Raw genomic sequence first — 24,670 nt, 5'->3', positions numbered from 1 at the left:
TCAGGCCAGGATGAGATTTTCAAGGTTTTAGAACTTTGTTCAGCAAAACTAATGGTGCTTCAGAAACATGTATGTACTCAAACTCACCACTGAAGGATTAGCTCACTTCCCCTGAGATTTATTCTGGAAAGAAGATATAGCCTTTTTTTTGTTTTCACTTGGAAACAATCATAAGTAAATACTTTTCTGAATAATCAGAAAGCTTTAGGTGCTGACAGGTTTATAAGCAGGTACAGGGCACAAAGGCAGAAAATATGACAGATTTGTCACTGCTGTTATTCACATCAGCAATGTTAAAAAGAACCAAGTTTATTGTTTTGTACTACTGTTTGGGAAGCTGAGAACCACCAAAAAGGATGAGGAAAAGGCTAAGGTGTTTAATGCCTTCTTTGCCTCAGGCTTTAATAAAAGATTAGTTATTTTTGAGGTACCCAAAAATAACTGCCCCAAGCTGGAAGACAGAGACAGGGAGCAGAAAGAAGTCCCCTTAATTCAAGAGGAAATGGTCACTGAGCAGCTACACCAGTTAGCTACACAGAGGTCTATTGGGCCAGATGGGATCCACCCAAGGGTCCAGAAGGAGACGGCAGAAGTGCTCAGGGAGCCCCTTTCCATCACTTACCAACAGTACTGGATAAGGGGGAGGTCCCTATTATTGGAAGTTAGCAAATGTGAGGCCCGTCTACAAGAAGGGCTGGAAGGAGACTCCAGGGAAGAACAGGCCTGTCAGCTGGCTTGACATTGGGGCCAGGGAAGGCTGTAGAACAGATGATCCCGTGTGCCATCACAGGGCACACACACAACCAGGGAACCAGCCCCAGCCACCTTGGGTTTGGGAAAAGCAGGTCTCGCTCAGCCAACTCGACCGACTCCTTCGACAAGATGAGCTGCTCAGTGGATGAGGGCAAGGCTGTGGATGTTGTCTAAAGCCTGTGACAGCTTCCTCCAGCATTCTCCCAGACAAACTGGCTGCTCATGGCTTGGATGGGTGCAGAGTTTGATGAGTGAAAAACTGGACAGCTGAGCCCAGGAATGGTGGTGAATGGAATTACATCCAGCTGGCAGCCAGTCACAGGTGGTGTTACCCAGGGCTCAGTATGGGGTCAGTTCTGTTTAACAGCTTTAATAATGATCTGGATCAGGGGATCAAGTGCACCCTCAGACAACACCAAGTTAGCAGGAGAGTTGATCTGCTGGAAGGAAGGAAGGCTCTGCAGAGGGCTCTAGGCAGACTGGTTTGATGGGCAAATGTATAAGGCTCAGCAAGGCTTGTTGCTGGGCCCTGCACTTGTGTCAGAACAACCCCAAGCAGAATTACAGGCTGGGGGCAGAGTGGCTGGAAAGCTGCTTGGTAGAAAACGACCTGGGGGTGCTCGTCAACAGCTGCCAAACATGAGCCAGTGTGTGCCCAGGTGGCCAAGGCCAGTAACATCCTGGCCTGTATCAGCAATAGTGTGGCCAGCTGGACAAGGGCTATGACCCTCCCCTCTATTCGGCACAGGTGAGGCCACAACTCAGTTCAGTTTTGGGTCCCTCACTACAAGAAGGACACTGAGGTGCTGCAGTGTGTCCAGTGAAGGACAACAGAGCTGGTGAAGGGTCTAGGCTATAAGTCATATGACAAATGGCTGAGGGAGCTGGGGTTCTTTAACCTGGAGAAAAGGAGGTCCATGGAACATCTTACTACTCTCTTCAACTATCTGAAAGGAGGTTTGTAGCCAGGTGGGGGCTGGTCTCTTCTGCCAAGTAACAAGTGACCAGGCAGGAGGAAACAGCCTCAAGTTGCACCAGGGAGGTTTAGATTGGATGTTCAGATTTTTTTTTTCATGGAAAGGGTTGTCAGGTATTGGGACAGGCTGTCAAGGAGAGTGATTGAGTCCACATCCCCAGAGATGTTTAAAAGACATGTAGCTGTGGCACTCAGATACATGGTTTAGTGGCAGTGCTGTGGTAACAGTTGGACTTGATGATCTTAAGGATCTTTTCCACCCTAAATGACTCTACATCTCTATTTTAAGCCAAAGCAAATCAGATTCACATTTTTCATGACTTTGCTTACATTTTCTCTGCTTCTCTGGTACCTTGGTGATATGTTCTAAATGGCTTAATGCAAACCCTACACATCTTGAAAACACTCAAGCACAGGCAATCTGAGTCCAGCTAACCACTGCAGATAAAAAGGGATAAATAAATAGCTTAAAGAAATCAAGAAAAACTAGAACACTTTCATAATATTGTAATGTTTATAATGTGTATTTAAATCACATCCTGAAATTTCTGTAAATGCAATAATTGACAATCCATTTCCTAATGGAAATCCCAGGTTTAAAAAAAACCCTAGAATTAAATAATCAAGAAAATATAAAACATGCTACTTCACTGTTAAGTTTAACACGGCTAATAAATTTTGAAACAAAAAATGTTTAATTTATCAAAAAGCACTCAGAAATGCTGAACACTAGGATGCAATGTTGCTGCGATTCAGTGCTGTCTGATCTAGAAAATTCATCAGCCTTTTCACTATTTGACACCTACTAGTTAAACCAAGGATACTCTCACTAAAACAAAAGGTATGTTTTCAGTTTTGCAACAAAGGTCCAAAAGAGAAACCACAAATAATTCTATATGTCTTATGTAACTGTTTTGTATTTTCACAGATTTGTATAGTAAGAAAAAGGTAAATACACTGTATATACATAATGTATACACTACAGAAGAAACGTGATACCTTAGTGGAAAGGATGTACCGTAGGTATAAAAAATGGGATCCATAGGGAGGAGCAAGAGGTTAAGACTGCTGATCTTTTTCTCTCATACCTAATGTTGAGTGCCATCTCTGTAAAATCAGTTTAATTAGGAAACATCCCTTTGACCCTCACATGAGGCTACTCTTTTGATCTACCAGTTTGGAAGACATAAAAGATAATTTACCAAAAGTGTTAAGTCATAATGATTTTTATTTTTTAATGGTAATACAAATGGAACTCTCAAGGAATCAGAAGAGAGAACACACAAGATCAAAATTTTGTTTAACTCCTCTTGTTTCCATATATAAAATCATGGCCATAGTTAAGTTCTATATCAAGTGAATTTCCAATTGCTCAAAATATTTTATTTTCCAAGAAAAAAAATAAACACATCCTGCCTCCAGTTTTATAATTTCTTACTACACTGTCTACAGAAGCCTGAAGCCATGCACTCACATTACCATGCAAACAAAATGTACCATGCTGTGTATTTAGGCAAGTTTTGGCAAAGATCTGCAGTACGATCATAATTTTACAGAATTTTTTAAAATCTAAATGCAAAGAATCCAATCTGGTGGCACAGATAGTGTGGTTCTTGAATATCATTATCAGATTAAATTTACAGCCTGGGCAATAACCATTTGCAGTCAGCTTTAACCTCTGTATCCTGGCTAAATGCTAACTGGCATCACTCATTCAAGTCCTTCCAAAAATTCTTTAGAAGTTTCATCCAAATTCAATTTTCTTCACATTCCGTGCTATAAAAGTCCCTAGAGTCTTGCTGCATACTTTTAAAATATCTGCCAGAAGAAACAGCACTCCCATGATACAGAGTGTAATCCATTTGCATGGTTTAAAAATACTTCCATAGCCTGTGGAATGGGGACTATTTTGTCAGAACAAAATTAAATTGGTTATATTGGTGAAGAGTCATTCCAGGCACAAAATTAATGTACTCAGTGCAGTCTTCAATCTCCTTTTAGTGTCTGGCTATACACGGATGAAATGCTAACAAAAGTGTTTTGCCACTTTTAAAACAAGTGCACATTTTATAGACCTACCATCTCTTGCATGTTGACTGGAAACATTGTAAATCACAATCATTTCAAGAGGTAAAAGCATATAATAGTATCCTGGCTTTTTACAAGCATGTACATAATTATGCTACAGAAAAGTGAGTGTGGGGGGAAAAAACCAACAACTTTGGAATGTGAATTCTAGTGCCAGAAGGAAGGGGAAAAAAGTGCATTGTATTGTTTATAAGTAAAAGAGGGAAAAAGTTTTATGTATTACAATAAATAGAAATAAATTCAAAATATTTTTGACCAAAAAAATGCCTTACCTTGAAAAGTTGAGGAAATGAACATGTCTAGTGAATAAATAGGGCTGCTCAGCAGTGCTTATGTTTTTAATCAATTCCATCTAAAAAGAATTAACAAATCAAATTTTCTATGTTACAGCAATGCACAATTTGAGACAAACATAAAACTTTCAAACAGCAGATGATGATATAATTTTCAAGTCTGAATTAATCAGGACCTCCTTCCCCACTATCCCTCTGAAATACTGTTATCAAGGTAGCATGATGAATATTTTATGTCTAACCAAGAAAGATTGAGCTGCAGACACCATTCTGCTACCATGGAGCTTGTATACTTCCACAATGCTTTCAGAAGTGGGTTTAAAGAAAGACATAAACTAAAGGAAAAATCTAAACTCTTTCTAAATCTGCAAGAGCCTTCCAAATGGCAGCTACCTTCTGAAGATACTAGATCTATTCATCCCTGTGCCAAAAATGCAAAATGTCTGAAACTGTAACAGAAAGCGGGAGCTGAACCAATGGTCATTTTTGTGTAACAATAAACACTGCCAACACGGTCAAGACACCAACTGATTTTCTTGTTTAAATATAGAAATCAGGACTTGCAGTTCCTTCTCCTATTACAATAAATGAGGAGTACAAACCAAATGGGCACTTTTAGAAAGATGATGCTAAATTCTAGTTCAAGGCCATTCACATAATGTTAATTAAAAAAAAAAAAACTAAATAATTTGAGTTTTCAGACCGTTAAGATAGAAAAATGTAAACAGCACCATAGATATGACCATATATTTTATATAAGCTGAGCTCTAGCTATGATTTACAGGAAACTGGAAGTGTCTAGTGAAGCATCATGCTAGAGAGTCAATATTTCAATTAATTTTACTTCCTTCTTAATAATTTCCTAAGATTTATTTTCCAATTTTCTGTTCTATGTTCAAATGCAGGCTATGCTATGAAACTGAACACAAAGGCACTTGAAATGACAGGTTTATTGATTTATTCTACAAACTGAGTAGTAGAAAGCAATTCATACACTGGAAAAAAAAGAGGTAAGTCTATGAACTACATGTTCTGATTTGAATCATATCAATCTATGTGAGTAATCAAAAAATGTATTTTCTAAAACTTGAATGCTATATTTGACATAGATAAAATAAGCAAAACCTGTAGTCCAGCCTGTTGTGTGGTCAAAATAAAGCAACTGGCATGTGTGGAGTTACTAGCAGCAAAAAGAGCATGGTAAAAAATTCTGCCCATACCATAGCAAACACCAAACCCCATTTAAGAGACAGCGGTTGCCAAATTTTTTCCCCTTCTAATGTCTAGTTTCAATAGACTGATATTTAGCCATGGTTTTTATAATTTGTGTCACATCTTACTGCTTCTTATCCATCTTGCATCCTCCACTTTTTCCCAGTACACATACCCTGACTTCCTCCGGCCAACATAAACTACAGCCACAGTGCACACACTTACTCATTGTCTCTACTTTCCCCCTGTCTTCAACAATTCTATACACATACATGTATGATGGGTACTGAAGCAAACAGTTCAGCTTGTCCATCTTCTCAGGATGGACCTTTTCTGGTCTAACTAGTTTGAGTACATCAAAGTATATTAGGTACAGACCTTATACATAACACCATGTAAGGTTTGAGAAAGTATAGCAAGGTATGTTACATCTAAAAAAGGCTGAAAACCCAAAGAAATGGAACGTAAAACGAGATCATCAAAAGAAAGACAATATAAAGTGAAAAGAGAAACAAGAGAATATGGAGAGAACATGTGCAATTAAAAAAAAATAACACAAGGAATTTAAAGAAATAGTCAGAAAGGGAATAGCATCCCTTCCTTAGCTATTCATATATGGAGTCTGGACTGCTTGATTCAAGCATAAGCTGGACTTTTCACAGTTTCTTCAGTACACTATAAATGCATTGGGTAAGAAATTCATAAACCTGAAAAGCAAAGCTTGTCCAGATCAGAATTAGAAAGCCTAGGAAGCTTTGCAATACTTAGCACAAAGGAACTGAGTATTGTTGCTTCGTGCTCTGAAGGCACTTCAGCCTCAGGAGCAAAGGGAGGCTGGAAAGATGCACACAGTGCAGGACAGCATCTGGCTCCTGGGTTTTTTTTTTATGTCTTGCTACCAAATTCAGGCTCTTAAGCTAAGACAACAGCTTGCTCCAAAGCAGAAATAGAATTTTGTTTTGACTTAGAATACCTTCATATTTAGACACTTAATGATCAACTGGACTTGTAAGCAGATGTGGATAAAGCTACAACATGCATAAGAACAAACAAGTAAAATCCATTCTTCTAAAAACCCTGCCAAAAGGGTAAGTAAGGCTTAACTGAAACAACACACAGATGTCAGGAGGGAAAAATAAGTAACTGTAATGGCTCATGGCCACATGCAAATTGTGGCCATGTTTCCCATGGGCCTCTCCCTCTTTTATCATGCTATCCTGAACTGCTATTGCTCAGAAAGACATAGTGATCCCCCCCTCCTTCTAAGACTATGTTAATAAGAGAAAAAAAGAAAACAACAAAAAGAAAAATCTCAGAAGAATAAGTTTGGTTGGTTGTTTCTGGTTGTTAGATTTTTTTGTTGGTTTGCATGTTTGTTTCTGTAAGATGAAGCAAGAAAGAAACAAAATAATATGTAGTGGACCCACAGAGAGCTACAGTGAGCAGAGGATGAGGGCTGAAGAAAACAAGTGCTTTTGGATTAAATGAGTGATGAAGGAGAATGACACACAAGTACAGATGGTCATATCACCCTAAATTCGAAAAGAAATAAAAAGATACAAGCAGCAGAAGATAAACAGCCCTGGAAAACTCTGTTAGAGAGGAGATGAGTCAGAACACATCCATGGTTGGAGGAAGAATCTGTAGAAATATTTGGAGAAATACAAAAGACACATGTACCTTCTAGGGTTCATAAGGAGCTACTCTCTCTCACAGCTGCCCAGAGCTCTCCTGAAGGAATTAGGCAGCTTCAGTGAAACATTACTGAAAAATACACTAATTTGCAATGTTTAAAAATAATAATTAAACAAAATACTAATAAAAAAATAACTATTTTTAAGAACCCCGAATTTGCAAGTTAATTGAAATTAACTTGCAAAGTGCTGCTGCATTGCAAATGCTCCAGCAGATGGCACCGTGGAGTGACTCCAGGAGGGCTGGAGATGGATGGGGAGGGATTTTCCCTACCCACAGCCTTGTTCCTGCACAAAAACTCAATTCTGGCCTTTGAGACAGGACACCTTTCTCTCTGCTGGAGATGGCTAGTCCAGTCCCTGTGCTAACCACTCAGAGCAGCCCCACTTTGAGGTTTGCGCTAAGTAAATTCTACTGGGAACAAAATGAAATAATCAGATAACAATCCCACAAAAACAACAGCCAAAATGCTACTATTTTCTTTTTTAAATGCTGTATTTCAGTGTGAGAATTTGAGGTCAAAATGTATAAAAATGGTGAGGCAGCTGGGATTTTCTGATGTGGTCTCCTGTATCACACTACGGTCTCCGCTAATATTGACACAAAAAGGACAAAAAATTACATCTCTGTATCTATCTTCCCTGTGAGCTCTTTATGTTCTTCCACTGCTTTCACTCTCTACTGAAGGCATGTAGGGCTCAGGAGGCACAAGTACCTACAAGAATTTTGGTATATCACTTTCATCTCAGTACTCATTTCCATAAACAGCTCACAACACCAAGGAATGAGACTTGATCTTCATTTTCAGCTCTCAAAAGCTTGGAATGGTTTCAAGAATTTCTTCACCTCCCCAAGCTGGTATGACCAATTTTCTGTCTTTAAAAGCATTTAAGAAAAATTAGTGATGGATTTTTAGTGCATTGAACTGGAATTACATATAAAGTTGGCTGCACAGCCATAATGATGAGTGGTAGAAGGAAACAATTTGAGGATAAACTACCAACTACTCTTTTATGTGACTGGCATTTCTATACCTATAAGGATACTCATTCTTACTTCCCTGAATGCAATAAGATGGAAGTGGAGGACAAAGTCAGGGCAGGGGAAGACTTCATTTTGCAACAGTTTGAGTGACATAAAGCGACATCAATTATATTAATATTATGTGTTATTTCCTGTATTTAATTCGCTTGAAAATATTATAGTAAATGGCAAGTCATATATTAATACATCTGTTTCCAGAACTCACTCCCTTATGCCCACAGATGTTCAAAGGCTGCACTTCTAATTGCTGGCAGACACACATAATTTGGGAAAATTTCTTAGTAGGAAGCAGACTGGAAAAGGCAATGAGAATATGGATTCCAATTATGTGCAATCCCCACAGTCATTAAAAACACCTACATGCTTAACTTTATTTAACAACAGCAGACTGCATAAGCTAAATATTTACAGAAAAGTCTTGGCTGGATCAGGGCTTTAACCAAACACAGGACAGAGAACTGACAGAAGGAAAAGAGACATATCATCTCAAGTGAGAAGCCCATACTCATGCTGGAAGCCTACAGCCCAGCCCAGCTCTCTTTTTTCTTGTTCCAATGCCTGGAGCCTGAGATCATTCATTGCCTTAACTTCCTCCTGTTACACCACATTAAAGGTGGAAAACATCATTTATTTTTTCATATTCTGCTCTTAAAAATTGAGAAGACAACAAAAAATGCCCTGAACAACAGAATAGTTACTGTCTCCAAGCAGGTTCTCTGGTGATCAAAGGCACTTTTCAGGAAAAGTACTCATGAAATTATGAGCCAATTGTAACTATGGAAATAAACCATAAATAAAAATAAAGAGACTCAAATTATGGCAGGGCAATCTACAGAGTAAATAATCAGCTCTTTAGCAATACTTTGAGCACATTTGCTGTTTAGTAACTTAACCTCTTAGGGAGTGCAAAAGGTAATGCAAAGACAATTATCTGTCAGTGTATTGCATCAAAAGTAAGTCTGGGCCTCTCTGGAACCTCCACATGCTGGACTAAAGCACAGAAAAGTTTGAAGAAGTAATCTTGTATCATGTTTTAACAAAGGAAAATCCACCTAACAGAGAAGGACAGAACAGAACTGAAAGGAAGAAGCTGATCATGGTGAAAGCTGACGATTACTAGCACCTGAAAAATTTTTGGGATTTATGGTATGTCCCCCAATCAGCAACGAAAACTGATGAAAGATACAAACGAAACCCAAACTGCCCAAAACACAAAAGCAGTCCTACCCACAGAAATCCCATATCCCAGCAAAAAAACTGAGCAGACAGGCTCTGTAGCACGGGATAGTTTGACTCCTTTCTGATGGGACCTATTGCAACCTTCGCAGGCTGCGCGGTGCTGCTGGTAGGAAACACACGGGGATGCTGCAGCAAGCAGCAGTTTCCTGCGCCACAAGCAGGGGCAGTGAGGGGACTCTGTCCCCCTCCGCAGCCTGTCACTGGTGTGCCACACTCAACCATGCATAGCAGCCACATTTGGGCTGGCATGGCAGCCCTGCCCAGCTGAACCCACCTCTGGCTGAACTTGAGTTATGGAGTGTTAGGTCAGCCAGCTGCGGTGGGATCCCAATGGACCTGCAGGAGCAATATCTGCTCCTAAATTTCCATTTTGAATGAACTGCTGCATCTGAAATAACAAACTTGTGCTCATGAACAGGCTGCAAGTAAATGACCCCCAATCACAGCACAATGTCACTGGCAGGCCCACATCCGTATCTTGATCACTGCACACATCCTTCTGTGCTTTGCGGGCTGCAGATTCTAGAAGTGACACAGGCAGCAGCTGCAGCCTTTACCTGATCAGCAGCTCAAAACAGCAGCAGTGGGCACTGTGTGCAGCATCTGACTGCAGACGTGGGCTTTGAGTCTGAGGTTTTCCTGCACTGCTTGTATCAATCTACTAACAGAGGAGATACTTAACAGTGGGTACATGCGTACCCATAAAGAGAATAAAATTTTAATAACTGGATCTATCATAGAAAAAAACCTGCAAAAGTAATCCTTCTACAACTCTAAGGGAATGTGCAAAAGAGTGTCTGAGTAAAGAGGTTTCATATATTTCCACTTCCCTCAGTGAGGATTGTGCAATAAACATGAAAAAGATAGATAAGCAAGAGACTGAGATAGGATCAAGGACATGTCATAGTATAGAAACATGGGTTAACATGACCCTGGGAAACAACTTTTTGAAGCAACTGATTACTAGAAGTGAATTAAAAAAGTTATCAAAAAGGACCTTTTTGGATATTACTTACTCCCGCTCTGTTTAAGACCCAAGCTAGGTCTGAATAAGGTTATAGGATAAATGGCTGCAGATACATTAATGCATGTCCCAGATCTGTTAGCACTTAACTTCACTGTACTATCCATTCTTGCCTCACTGGTAGTCTAACTGCTATGCTGACTAAATTCAAGAGCTGTCTCACTGGAAGTTAGTTTTTCTGGTTAGCTGCCACATCATGTTGTTCTTGGCTCTGCCACCCATTTCTCTTATTAAGTGAAGTCACTTAGAGAATTATGAATTCCGTATGATTGCTCAGGACAAAGTAGCAATACATCTTTTCAACAGGATTGTCTGCTAGCATATGCCTTTGTTTCTCAGTTTCATACATGTAATAAATAAACAGGACCTAAGACAAACAGGACTAACTTACCTGCTCATTTTTGGTCAGTCTTGTTTTGTTATGTATGTCAGATGTAACCAGGTTGAATCCATGTTTCTCTGATAAAATTCTTAAAAGCAAAACTACAGTTCGACTTCCACACTTTCCAACTCTGTTGTAGACCACTTGACTGGGGAAAGGAAGTACCTAATGAAAGATTGAAAAAAATTGGAGTCAGTACATTGATATTTTGTTTCTGTGTACCTCAAAATCACATGTTTTTACCTTAAGCCAACAGACACATAGAGGAGAATTTCTAGGTCCCATGTCAGAAGCATTCACTTCCTCTAGCAAGGTAGAAGCTCTTTAGAAGAGAAACAGCAAGGCTCAGGGAGGTGGCAAGGTGAGATTTCCCCCTTGAGATGCAGTTGAATGTAACAGATTGGCAACTACTCCAGAAACACTATGTTGGTAATTATTATTATTATTATGTTGGTAATGATCTTGATCTTACTGATTGTAATCTCAATGCAAATACTCATCTTTAGTTGACTATCTCCCAAAAAAAGAATTTAAAAGAGTGAATTTGCACTACACTTTGGCAACTTGAAGTCAAGCTGACATAATGCAGGAGGAATGAATGCTTGGATTGCAAAACTTCAGCTTAAAAAGAAACAAAAGAAACCAAATAACAACCAGTTGCACAGATCTAAAATTAATCAACCCTTTTAATTTCAAATATAAACATGAATCTTTCAAATAGACTCAGAGAACAAATCACGCCACTAATCAAGAATCTATGTGCAGAATAATCAACATAGGGCCACAGAGGGCCTGAGGCCAACTGGCACAGTCTGATCACCTCTGTACAGGTAATGTTCATTAAATCTCAAAAGATCAGAAACATCCAACTTGGCCACTGGGAATGGTGTCCCACCCACACTAACTCTTGCACCCTGCTCTCCTCTCCAGGAAACCAGAACAAGTAAAAAGTAACTCAGTGTCTCACAGTATGTCAGATGCAGCCTTATTTTCTTCCTGGATGATGTCTATGGGCTATTGTTTCAACAAAAGGCATTCTGGAGTCACACTATTGCACTACACAAGTATTTGCTGCATAGCATATAGCATATATATATACAGCATTTGCTGCTATAGCATATAGAAGCATGTGATAATATAGGCCCAGAGGAAACTGTTTCCAAGTCTTTAAGATGGCTAACAGAGGAGCTAACAGTTTCGCCCACAGTGGTGCATATACAGCACTCAAGGAAATATGATTTTTCTATTATGCCAATGGCACAAAATGTTTCCTAACATAGAATTTGCACCTGGGCTCCAGGCAACCTGTGTTCAGCACAAGAAATGGCCGAAATGATGGTGTGTCTCCATGTATAGTTACTCCTGCTCTTGATGCAATCATGTTTTTCCAGCAGAAGGAATTCTAACATGAAAGCAGTCAGATGAGGCATATGGAACTTTTCAGTGCAGAGTACTTCTTCACTGCATTTGAACTGCTAATAGATCTTCATCAGGGAAGGAAAAAGATTCATCAAGCAACTGTTCAGACTACTTTCAAAGAGAACTGCCAAACAGAAAGTAAAAAAAAAAAAAGGGAAAAATCTGTATTCCTTTATATTTAATGGGAAGCTACTGGCACTTTGTTCTCAGTGTTGCATTTCATGACCAAATGAACATTACTGCTGTTACTGGTTGCAATGTTCAGGATATCCTGCACTGCAACATAAATGTGGAGGCCATTACCCTGGGAAGGAGTAAGTATTGGGTGATCATGGCCTCAGTTAAACTTTCCAAGTTGCAGGACATTCCATCTGCTGATTCAGCAAGCAAAGGGGCTCTCAAGGCCTGTACAATCTACACACAATGCAGTAAGTCTTACTATTTTGTAACATTTTTATATCATTTTCTGGGAGAAACAGAGTCCCCATATTTCTTCATCAGTCTTTCCTTCAGAAGCCTTGCTTCCTATGAAATGCAAAATCTCAGCCTCAATTATTAGAGAACTCCAGAGGTGATGAATTTAACATCTCTGTGCTACAGCTGTAGCTAACCTTTCCCAAAACTATGTTAATGGTGTCTGAAAGGTTAACATTGGAACACATTTTATTATGCTGATTATCACACCATAATGAAAGATAACACAAGCCCTATTCTGGATTGTCCCCTTTCTGGTTCACTTCTTTGCATAACAAACACTAGCATCACTACTTGTCACAGTCCTGCAGCACCACCCGCACATCACTGCAACTTGTGGGCTTGGAATTACTCCTCTGCTTACACATATGCTTTTGGAATACTCTGCCGTGTAAGTAAGTGAAAGCCTTCAAGAGACACGATAAGTAGATGCTGACAAGTGTCAGTGAAGGAGCAAGAGCACATACACTATATGTTTGCCTAGCATCCCAGAAATTAGATTAATTATGAGAGTTTTTAGAGTTCCAGAAATATTTTTAAATGCTTCCTAATTATTAACTGCTTTGATTTTCCTAGCAGTTTGGACTAGGCACGACAGTGAGCAATTTTTTTTGTTTACTGGTACTTCAGTCGAGTACAATTTTACTGCATACAGATTACACTCAAGTTCTAATTAAATCCTTGACTGGATTATCCAGTAACTCTGGGTGAATCTTATAAAAGCAATTATTTAAAAACTAGATAAAATTAAAGGAGGCCTTTGTAAATTCTCTATTCTAAATGCAAACAACTTTGTCAGCTTGGAAAAATGACAGTAGTTACTGAATTTGGCCAGTTCTCACATTTGTTTCTCACCTTCCTAGTAGCACAATTCTGTTCTGCACACAAACAATAACCATGGTAACCCCCAAAAAGACACCACAGCAAATACTCACTGCAGATAAAGGAACCTGAAACAAAGAGCTTTTATTTTCAGACACTTGTTTAGCTTAAAGGAGACCAATTTTGGTATTTTGGTATTACAATGCCTTGTTTCAGTACACAGTGAGTGCACCTAGGTCTAACTGGACAAGATTCAAGATAAATGCTGCAGCTCAAAGCTCACTTCCAAAGAACAATCGTGAGTGGTAACCAAAACTTCCCTTGCAGCACTGCTGAGTGTGGTTGGCTTTTGGGATGCGCTCCTGAGACTCTGCTCATGTTTCGTCCATTTACGTCACCATCGCACTTATCACACCCCAGTGCCCCAAAGGGTGTGTCCAGTGCACAAAGCCATGCAGTACACAGGCTTTTGGTGTACAAGCAAGTATTTGCTTAGCATGAGCAGTTCCCTCAGGATGCTGCAAATCTGCTTTCTGTATTTATGTTGAAATGTTGAAGTTATTTCTGAGGAGAAAAAATACCACTTCCAAAGCCATGAGTTTGTATCAGGCAAAACTAAAAATGCAAGAAATTGAAAACTTCTCCAGAGAAGTTTCTTTTCCCCCTCATGATACTCACAAGACACTCAGACAATATAAGAGATGGTGGAAGAGAAGGCATTTGTAAGTGTATTAGTAGAAACAAGGTGAAAAACAGCAGTTGGATATTTACAAAATGCTAATTGAATTACATTTTATTATTACTTACTACCTAACAGTAGGTATCATGTAGACTGACTAACTGCTGAGATGATGCTCTGGCAACTTGATATTCATGTAACAATATAGACAACTGCAAAATAATTGCAGAGTGACTCTATTGAGCACTGCAAGAAAGCCCAGAGGTAATATAAACAATTCAAACATATAATTCACTTTGGAGTTACACAAATTAGCACTTACAGCCATAAAAAAGTAAAACCCACAGTATAATTACAACAACTCTCTCCAAAGGTTTGGAAAGTTATATGACAATTTACATGTCAGTTCAAACAGGTTTCTTTCTTTTGTTTCATAGTTAAAGATGTGAAGAACCATTATGAAATGAAATCAAGAAAAAAAGCAAGTTTAGTCCCAAACAAACTTGCACTGCAGAAAATGACTGTCAAGTACCTCTGCAGAGAGGTCTGCCAGTCTCAGAAAGGGAGCCATTCAACACATAATCTGATAAAAGCCCAGCCTTTCATCTTCAGTGGGGGCCTTGTCTACAGATAAATCTTTGCACCATTAAAAAAAAAAATTAGGCTGGAAAATTACTTGTAGTGTCAATGATGTAGAGATTCACTCGTAGGCCTAAATCTCCACTTTTACTGAGACAAATCCAGTACAATTTTGCCCATTTGCCAAAAATCTGCCAATCCAGGTACAAGCTGCCCAGGCATCAGTGTCTGACTCACTTCAGGAAGCAGTGTAGTGGATATTATATTCACAACTTCTGCAAGTCAGTGACCTGTGTCCTTCCACAGAAATGGGGCCAGAAACGGATGCCAGAACTGGCTTCTCCTTTCTGAGCTGACACTACCCTGGGGTCAGGCAGTGCTCCATGTTAATCAGGTGAATAAGGCCAACCAACACAGGAAGTACAGATAAGACTGTGGAAACAATTAAACATTTGCTGGCATATCTTTATACAGCATTACACCTTCCCAGTCCAGCCTCTTCATTTTCTTTTCCTGTCCAACTAAGACAGAATTATAAAAATTTTAAAAGTGGCTTAATTGGTCAAAGGAATGGCCCTTTTGACTCATGAGAGGAGGTAACTACAATTACATAAGGTAACTACAAACCTGAGAGCAGTCAGCAGTCCATTTCTCTCCAGTACCTCTCTTCTTTCTCCACTGTCCCCAAAAATTACATGTGGCATTAGAAGGCACATCCTTCCATGCTGCCTGAAAAATTTCTTACACAACTTGTTCCAGAATTTTGTTACCCACCATGCATTAAATTTTTAGTTAATCTTCTATGATTTTCAGAAAATATCTGTTTTCACATTGTGGATTTCATGATGACAGATCAGATAATGCAGTCATCAGCTTTAATATCTTCTTAGATACACTGGATATTCTTTTTAACTGAAGATTTTCACAAGTCTGCCATGGTCTTTAAAGACAAACTCAAAGGCTACTAAGAGACAGCCTTCCAAAATTAAGTTCAGGAATTGCTGCTCAGAAATCTCATTTCAAACAAGTATCAACTTGTTCACTTTTAAAGCACTCACAATGAAAAGTTGCTAACACAAAGTTATGTCAGCAGAAAACGTGACTGAAGAATGAACAATGCAGTAAACAAAATATATTACTAGCTAGAATCTAGAATCCTGCATCCCTATCTAAACCACACAGTTCCAGTTATATAAACATTCACCTGTGGAGTGTAGGGAAGCTAGACAGAGACAATCTTTTTGAATTAATCAACTCTAAAGCAGACCAGACACCATCGTCATTTCTATGGGTCACTGAAAATACACCAGAAACCACAAGAAAAGGCAAAAATTAAATTTGTTTGTTTTCAAAGTTTAAATGCCATATAGCTGCAGCAGAGCATTGAAAATAAGGCAGAAGAAGAAACAGAATATTCATCTGTTGAATTCTCATTAGGAAACGAATTTAATTGAAAAAGGGTGACTTCCTCCCCCCCCCCCACCACAAACAATGTATTTCATCTGTTAGACAGATGACATATTTGGAAGACTAAGTTAAAATGTGTTCTCTAATGGCTCAACATCCCTAAGTACCAAGCTAAATTGAAAACATAAGCACGGAGCACCAGCAGCAAAAGGAAACTTGGTTGTAGACAGTCTTCAAATTTATTAAGACTAAAGAAAAGCATTACTATGAAGTGTCTGCCAAAGCCTACGGTCCCTGATGTGTCCCACAAGAGAGATTTCTGTAGCCAAGATCAAAACTTGCAGTAATTTTCCTGTGAAGAAGCACTGCACATTTACAAATCTAAAAAGACCCAAGTAAAGTATCCCCATTAAGTCTCCAATCAGGTCCTATTAGAAGATACTGTGGCTACATAAACAACAATCACATTAATAACAACCTGGGAAAGTTACAAAGAAAAGGTCAAAGATCCTGTTTCTAATGTTCAAAGTTTTGGATTCATCTTGTCACCACATTTGGGTTTGCTCATCTTATACCTTACACCTGATTTATTTGTCTACAACAACAGGTTGCAGAAGAGCAAAACCCCTGCACCTCCAATCTGCTGCACAAGACTCCCCACACCACAGGAGTGCAGAACCAGCTTCATTTCAGGCATGTGAAGCTACAGCAACATAGCAACATTCAAACCTGGCACATGTGTATGAAGTCAAACAGGCTGGTAGAGAGCCCACGCTCTGTTCACTCAGCACTTGCAGGTACTCACTGATATTCGGCAGCCCCTGGAGGTGTGAGTGGCACTCCTGGCTTTCATCACTCAGCAGCACTCACTTAAGTGATAGCAGCTCAGTTCCAGCTCCTTTTAGGGATGAAGCAGGTGACAGGGACTCACCCTATGAAATGGATAATTGCTTTGGGATAGGGTACAACCATCACCTCTAGATTAATAAAAACTTTTCCTTTTGGTCCTTCTTAACACAGCATACCTTTCAACCTCTTCTTCTTTCCTCTGCAGTTTGCAACTTTTTGGGGCCAAAATCAGATACAGTGCTATATCTTGTCTCCCTGGGGCCAAGGAGAATGAAACAGTTATTGTTCATGTCTTGGAGACATCTCTTTTTAATACATCTCAGGCTAGAATTTAGAAGAACCAAAGAATATGGCATTGTCACTACTATAGATGCAGAGGGATGCAGAACAAAGCTATTGCTCTTTTTCTTTACTCTACATGAGTGAATGCAGAGTACAAAAGAATAACTGGAAGACCCTCATTAGCTTTCTTATGAAAAGCAGTGTATTTATCTCTTTTTAAAGTTAATCACATTGTGGAAGTTATCTAATTTTAAGTTAATCACATTGTGGAAGTTATCTTTCTGGTAGGCACCTACCTCATAAGAAGATAAAGGAGACAAATTATCTAAGAATATGATACTGATATATGTTGAGAGAACTAGCATGAGTTCAAGTAGGTTAAGAATTTTAGTGTCACTTTAATTACCCCATTTTCCACTGGAAGGTTTAACACATCAAAAACCCCTTAAGCTGCAGAATTTGTGCAAGACTGATTTTAACTTCAGAGCAGCATCACGTAATATGTATCTTGGAACTGTAAAGTTTAAAACTGTTGTTTTTCCCTCGGAGCCAAGGGTTTTGTACGTTCTGTGATGTGCTCAGAACACACTAGCACAGTTACTCTCTGTTTAAGTAGTAAATCCTATCACATCCAACCCACATGTTTATATTGGATACTTGTGAAATGAGAGATATTAAGTAACTAAGCCTGGTTTTAAAACTTTTTGTAACACTTCACAGCACTGGGGCATTCCTTTAACTAACCTCACTACCTTACTCTTGTTTCTATCCTTCCAATGCAATATTCATAAATTCAACCTGGGAGCCAATAATACTGCATTTGAACGTGGTGAATGGTAGATTGAATAATTTATTCCTCTGTATGCACTTGTCTTTCTTCACATTAAGGTTTAACTCTTTGGTAGCTATTGTGGTTGACTATTGATTGGGCTGCAGCTAGTGCAGCAACTCAGCTTCACCATTACCAAGGATGTCATGCTGTGTTTCAGTTTGCCCTTTACTTTAGGCTCCCTTTCAGTAACTCCACACTCAATTTTAGTCTCTAGCATGCTTGTCTTTTCCACTGTACTTTGCACAGACATTTCATCAACCAATCACACTATGAAAGAAAGGCTGTTTATAGCCATAATTGGATTTTAATTTTGTAAAACAGGCCAGTTCTGCTGGACTGTAACCCACACGCTCATTACCAGTGAGCTGTCTCTGAGGTGCTCTTGCTCTGCATGCCTGCAGGAACTCAAGGAGAGTTCCTTCACAGCTCCTGCAGGTAATAGATTCAAATCTAGTTCATGGCATGGTCTCTTTACCTGGAAGTAACACCAAGAAGCACCTACAGGAAGGACAACATGCTGCTAGCCAACTCTTCCAGCAGAAATCACTAAAATTACTCAAATGCCCTCACTAAATCACTAAAATTACTCAAATTACTTTCCCTTACAGACCACAAGCCATATCCTACATCACAAACGGATCTTGTGGTGCTGAAGATGGAACAACAGAGTCAGCAACAGAGGAGGCCCAGCATCAAGTGCCCCCATTTCACTTTTCTGCACTTTGAAATTATTAATCTGACTTGACCAGAGGAAAACCAAACCTCATTCCTGCTGACATTTACATTTTAACAGATGGAGGCTGGCTCTCCTTGCATCTACTGAAAATCCCCAGTAGTGCCAGCCACAAAGGCCTCCACACTCCTCCAGGACATCAGGATGCTGTAGGTGCAGTCCTGATAACTACCTTGCCCAAACTCCTCCTTCACCTTAATCACCCTGATACTGCCACTCTCACACTGACTTCTTCCTGCCTGATGTTTTGACTCTGCTTTTGACCACACGTAGGCACATTCACAATCTCATATCTGATTAAAACTCATGGCCCTTATCAGAGTGCTTCACTGCTATTTGCAGTTTCCTGAACTAAACTTTATCTTTTCTTAAAGCCTGAGTAGAAGGACCTACCAGCTTACCTTCAAAATCACAAGGCTTTCAAAATTCTACTAGAATTCTTATTTGGTGGTTGTTTTTTCAGTTTTGTAAGACTTTCCAGCATCCCAAGTTTCAGATTTTTTTTCATTCACACATCAGAGCGAGGAAAATCATTTTAGTTCAGGATTTAAGAATACCATTAACAAATATAAGACTGGTGGTAGAAACCTGAGTGATACTCAATGGAGTCTCAAGGCTCAGCAAGATTAGCCAAATTAATTTGTCACTCAAAAGATCAAATTGTCACTGAAAATATGCAGAATGGCATATTTTTGTTTTTCCACTGAAGGTTTAGGTCATCCAGACCCAGCTGCAGTTGGACTTTGGTATTATAATCCAGCACTTCCTAATAAAAAAGATAATGAATGTGGTTATGATTGAGTTGCCATGACCTTCTCATATGCTATGCTATTTTATGAATACCTTCCTATCAAGGAAAGAAGGAAAAGAAGAGAGGAATGTACTAGACAGCTGGAAATCTAAAACTGTAATCTCTAAGAGATATTCATGTGCTGTGTAACAATCTACACAGATTATTTGTAGGTGAACAAAGATGATTTCAGAATTGATTATGTCCTAAATTTCAGTGAAAGCACAGAATTTTACTAGCTTCAGAAATGGTAGTTATGCCTTGTGGACTTTTTTTAGGTACAGTGTGTGACACAGAACAAAACCTATAGGTTGCAAATTTGGTGATATTAGAATTTTTCTATTTTGGGTAACACTGGGTAAGCTGCTATGTTAATACCAGAGATAAGCAAGATTCACCTTTAACCATACACACAGCATTACAATTAAAGTACCAAACAAAATGCAAACTATTTTCCAAGCATCTTTGAAATTAGATGAAAACTACAGACTACTGCAGTAGTCACAAAACCTGCATACCTGCTGTCTAAGTCTTTCAAAATTTAAAGGCTGCAAATATCAGGCTTAATAAAAACCCAGCTCACTACTGTTTAAATTTTTGCAGGACATCAGCATGCACAGTAACCCTCACAGATTTATCTTCTTGTGACAGGCAATCTGGTTTTAATTTCCCAAGTCTCTCTGTACTTCCATTTATGATCAGTCAGCCTCCCCATATCAACAGCTTTCTGATATGCTATAAACAGAAGATGTATTAGAAAGTAAGTAATCATCTCTATTTTGATAAATCATGTCATCAAGTAATTGTTTTATCCTTAAGATTCTTGAGCAATAAATTAAATTGAACAAAACAAACAAATTAGTGCTCCAGTATAATTCATGTATTTTTATGATCTAATTAATGCTTAATAGTAGAGATTCAATTCCAGCTTTTGGATATATCTCCATACTATTATAGTACTGTATCATTCACCACCTGCTTCAGCAGGACTGCTGAAGAATTATGAATAACAGACAATGGGAAAATGCTCTGTAAAAACCAGATTTTTCTTCCCTTGAGATACTGTCATTTAGAAGGAATGAAAACACAGTTTAAAAATAACATAAACCAATTCTCCAACAAATATTTTATACTGTGTGCTAGTTTCAGCTACGGTAGAGTTAATTTTCCTTACAGTGGCTAGTTTTGGATTTGTGCTGAATACAGAACAAATATAGAGGTATTCTAATATAGAGACTTTTTGTTATTGCTGACCAGGCCTTACACAGAGCCAAGGTCTTTTGTGCTTTTCTTTTGGCAAGTAGATTGGGGGTGCCTGGGAATTGCAAGGAGATACAGCTGGATAGCTGAGCCAAACTGGGATATCCAAAGGGATGTTCCAGACCATGTGACATCATGTTCAGTATATAAAGTGGGGAGAAGAAGGAGGAAGGGGGGATGTTTGGAGTGACAGGATTTGGCTCCCTAAGTTGCTGTTAAGTGTGATGGGGCCCCGCTCTCCTGTAGGTGGCTGAACACCTGCCTGCCTGTGGGAAGCAGTGAATTAATCCCCTGCTTTGCTTTGCTTGTGTGTGTGGCTTTTGATTTCCCTATTAAACTGTCTCTATCTCAGCTCATGAGTTTTCTACCTTTTATCCTTCCCATTTTCTCCCCAGTCCCACTGGTGGGAGATTGCTGTGTGGGGCTTGGTTGCTGGCTGGGTTAAACCACAACACACTGCTTCTAGTAAACTGAGGGAAGTGGAGAAATGCTTTATGGGTTTTTAAAATCACAGTATTTTATTGACTGTACTAGGCCTAAAAGCTCAGTTTTACTGTAAAACTGCTTCAAACTATAAAAGGGATCTTTGTGGTAAAGGCACTTAGTGAATTCTCTCTTCGTATTTTATCAGCCAGGTACTAAGTCTGGTAACTATAGGAAATTACTTACTCTATTTTAGTGTTGCTAAATTCTGATGATTTTTGCTAGCTGAAAATTTGTACATTGCACAATAATATCAACTCTTCCTTTATAAGAAGGATAGAATATTTTTTATCTAAAATCTTTCCCAACCTGCCCTGGAAGGATTACTTTAAATATTATCCACCCATTTTTCAATTCAAGCTAAACACACAGTTTCAACTCTATCAAAAACAACACACTACTATTCAGGCTCTTAAAATCCCTAGTAAGCATATGCCTAAAAGAAAACAAATCTTGCTTGCTTCTAAGTGTTGTGGAGTTTGTTGTTTTGTTGTTGTTGCTTTTTTTTAATTGATTCTTTGTTTCTTTGGTTGGCATTAAATCAAGCAAACTGTAGAGGGCTGAAGGGTTAAAACCATGTTCTCATAAGGGATGTCTAGAACTAAAACATTAGTTCAAATGAAACATGAAGTATCCACTAAAAATAAATAATCAAAACTAAAAAAAAAAAAATACACAGCTCTTGGCCATTATCTTAATGCTGCTATCAAAATACTAGGAAAAAATAAAACTGGCATAAATCTGATGAACATAAAATTCAGTGTAAAGCAGCCAATGCTGAAATAATCTTTTAGTAAGATTTATAGTTAAAAAAGAATAAATAATCTAGTTGACAATGGAGAGTGACTAGGACTGGGTATAGTATGATACACCAAAGACCAGGCAAGGATTCTGCTACCTTTTCCCATAGTGGTGAACACGGTGTTGGCTAAATTAACAATTGGACTTGATGATCTTAGAGGTCTTTTCCAAATGATTCTATTATGCTATGGTATATGGTCTATTCTATTATGCTCTGATAGTCTTGCTTCATAAGAAAAACAAGAACAATTAGCACATAATTACTAGCTGAGTAATGGTGAATGGAAAGAATGGTGAAAAGAGTACTTACCCACTTTCCACTTTATTGACCAATAAAATCAGATAAAATTTATTTTGAGTATGCCTCTTAGGTTCATTTTGACCTGATCCTGATCCCCCATCCATTTTTGTATTCATTTAAAGCTTTGAAGCACTGTCACACATGCTAAGCATAGTGTTTTGCTGACATCTAAACAATTGCCAAAAGATACGCTGGGTCTATGACAGGCATCCCAAGGGAAAACCACCAAGAAAAGGAGAATAGACTACTTCAGTGTAATTTATGTGTAAGCTATGTGCACAGCTCCCCCCCAAATATATATGTCATCTCTACCGAAAAATGGACATATCTTGATGCTCTTGCCAAGATCTCAGGGAAAAGTTTTCAATCAAGAACAAATGTAGGTCTGATAAAGTTTGTATCATTTGTCCTCCAAGGCAAGTTTCACCATCTTGGATGGAACAAAAACATCTTGGGAGGATTTGATAAGGAAATAGCTGGTCTAAATACTGGAACAAAATACACCCACTTTATTTGCAGAAATGCTCAGATGTGAATTATATCCAGTGAACACCATCAGCCATTAATGAAGATCTATGTTAAAGGTGTTTTTGAAAACCAAGCTAGCGTCATCTTAAAGGCATCAATTAAACACCAATCTACAGAAAAAGGATAAACAAATTATCATGTTGCAAATCTTTTAAAATTTACATTTTTCAGGCACTTATCTAAAAAAAAAAAAAAAAAGCCAGGAGGAAGTGATATAGAGATTTGAAATAGGAAAGAGTCAACTTTCACTGGTTTCACTGGCAGTGTAGAACCACCAGCAGTGGCTGTTTTGCTCAACTGCATTTCTTTTTTATCTGTCACATACTTACACCAGAAACAACAGAGGTGTGCTAGGGCTACTGGAGGTTGCATCTACCTGCAGAGAAGCACACATAAATCTGTCTCAGAACTCTTGAAAAGTCTAGGATTAGTCAATCTTCTGAAGTCTTTGGTGCCTAAGGACCAAAGAAGAGCAGACTATGTTTGTGTACTAGGTGTTCTGCTACTGCTAAGGGGACTACAGGAATGGCTTCTGTGAGAAGCTGCCAGACATTTCCCCCATGTCCAATGAATCCAACACCAGCTGACTCCTAGACAGGCCCACTGCTGGCCAAGGCCAAGCCAACCAGGAATGGTAGTACTGTCTCTGAGATAACATATTTTTAAGAAGGAAAAAATGTTATTTCACAGAAGTAATTTGTGGCCAGAGAAAAGAGGCATGAAAATGTGTGAGAGGAACAGCCCTGCAGTCAGCAAAGTATGTGAAGAAAGAGGGGGAGGCAGTTCTCCAGGTGCCCAAGATGAGATTCCCCTGCAGCCCATTATGAAGACCATAGTGAAGCAGCCGTGCTCCTGGAGCCCATGGAGGTCCACAGAGAAGCCCATGGAGGTTCCTGGAAGGACACTTTGACTCATGGAGAGAAGAGCAGCACTTAGTGACTCCATGGGAGTCCCATGCTGACTGGATCAGTCTGTTCCTGAAGAACTGCACCCTGTGAATGGAATCCACATTCAAGCAGTTCATGAAGAACTGAAGCCTGTGGCAAGGACTCATGCTGGAGACGTTCATGGAGAACTGTCTCCCATGGGATTGTGCACTGGAGAGGGGAAAGGCCTCCTCTCCCTGAGGAGGAAGCAGAGGCAGAAACAACATGTTTCTAATCCCCACTCCCTGCTTCCCTGTGCTGCTGGTGGGGAAGAGGTAGGGAACTGGGAATAAAGTTAAGTGTGGAAGGGAGGAAAGAAGAGGGAAGGGTGTTTTAAGATTTGTTTCACTTCTCATTATCCTACTTTGATTTTGATTGGCAGTAAATTCAATTATTAATTTCTCCAAGTTGAATCTGTTTTTCCCTGTGACTATAATTGGTGAGTAATCTCTGTTTTTCCTTAGCTCATAAGCCTTCTGCTATATTTTCTCTCTCCTGTCTAGTTGAGGATGGGAGAGACAGAGGCTTCTGGTGGGTGCCTGCCTCCAGGCAGGATCAAACCACCACACCTAGACACATTACCTTCGTATCACTGGCAAGGGTAACCACTGCTAACCTTCAACAGTCAAGTAAACATTTACTGAGGGAACACCTTAAAAGCTGGCTCACCTGGTCTTCAAGGAAGAATCAGAACCACACCAGCAATGCTTAGGTACAGAAGTGAGCCAGGCTTTCATTCTTTGCTTGCACTGAGAAAATTGCTGCTGCTACCTTTATCTGAAAAAAACAGACCAGTACC

The 24,670-nt window shown here is 39.1% G+C and overlaps 1 protein-coding gene across 3 annotated transcripts in view; it reads right to left on the bottom strand.

Moving 5' to 3' along the window:
* UST (uronyl 2-sulfotransferase) overlaps positions 1 to 24,670 on the bottom strand; it is a 149,520-nt gene that overhangs the window by 65,677 nt on the left and 59,173 nt on the right. For all 3 annotated transcript variants that reach the window (XM_072927066.1, XM_030268195.4, XM_072927067.1), the window contains 2 exons: positions 10,716 to 10,871; positions 4,090 to 4,169 (listed from right to left, as the gene is read on the bottom strand). In XM_072927066.1, the coding sequence (XP_072783167.1) occupies positions 4,090 to 4,169; positions 10,716 to 10,871 (236 nt within the window). The remainder of the gene's footprint in view (positions 1 to 4,089; positions 4,170 to 10,715; positions 10,872 to 24,670) is intronic.

This window comes from Taeniopygia guttata, chromosome 3, assembly GCF_048771995.1.
Source record: "Taeniopygia guttata chromosome 3, bTaeGut7.mat, whole genome shotgun sequence".
Classification (NCBI taxonomy): domain Eukaryota; kingdom Metazoa; phylum Chordata; class Aves; order Passeriformes; family Estrildidae; genus Taeniopygia; species Taeniopygia guttata.
This window is presented reverse-complemented; position numbering and strand designations above follow the sequence as displayed.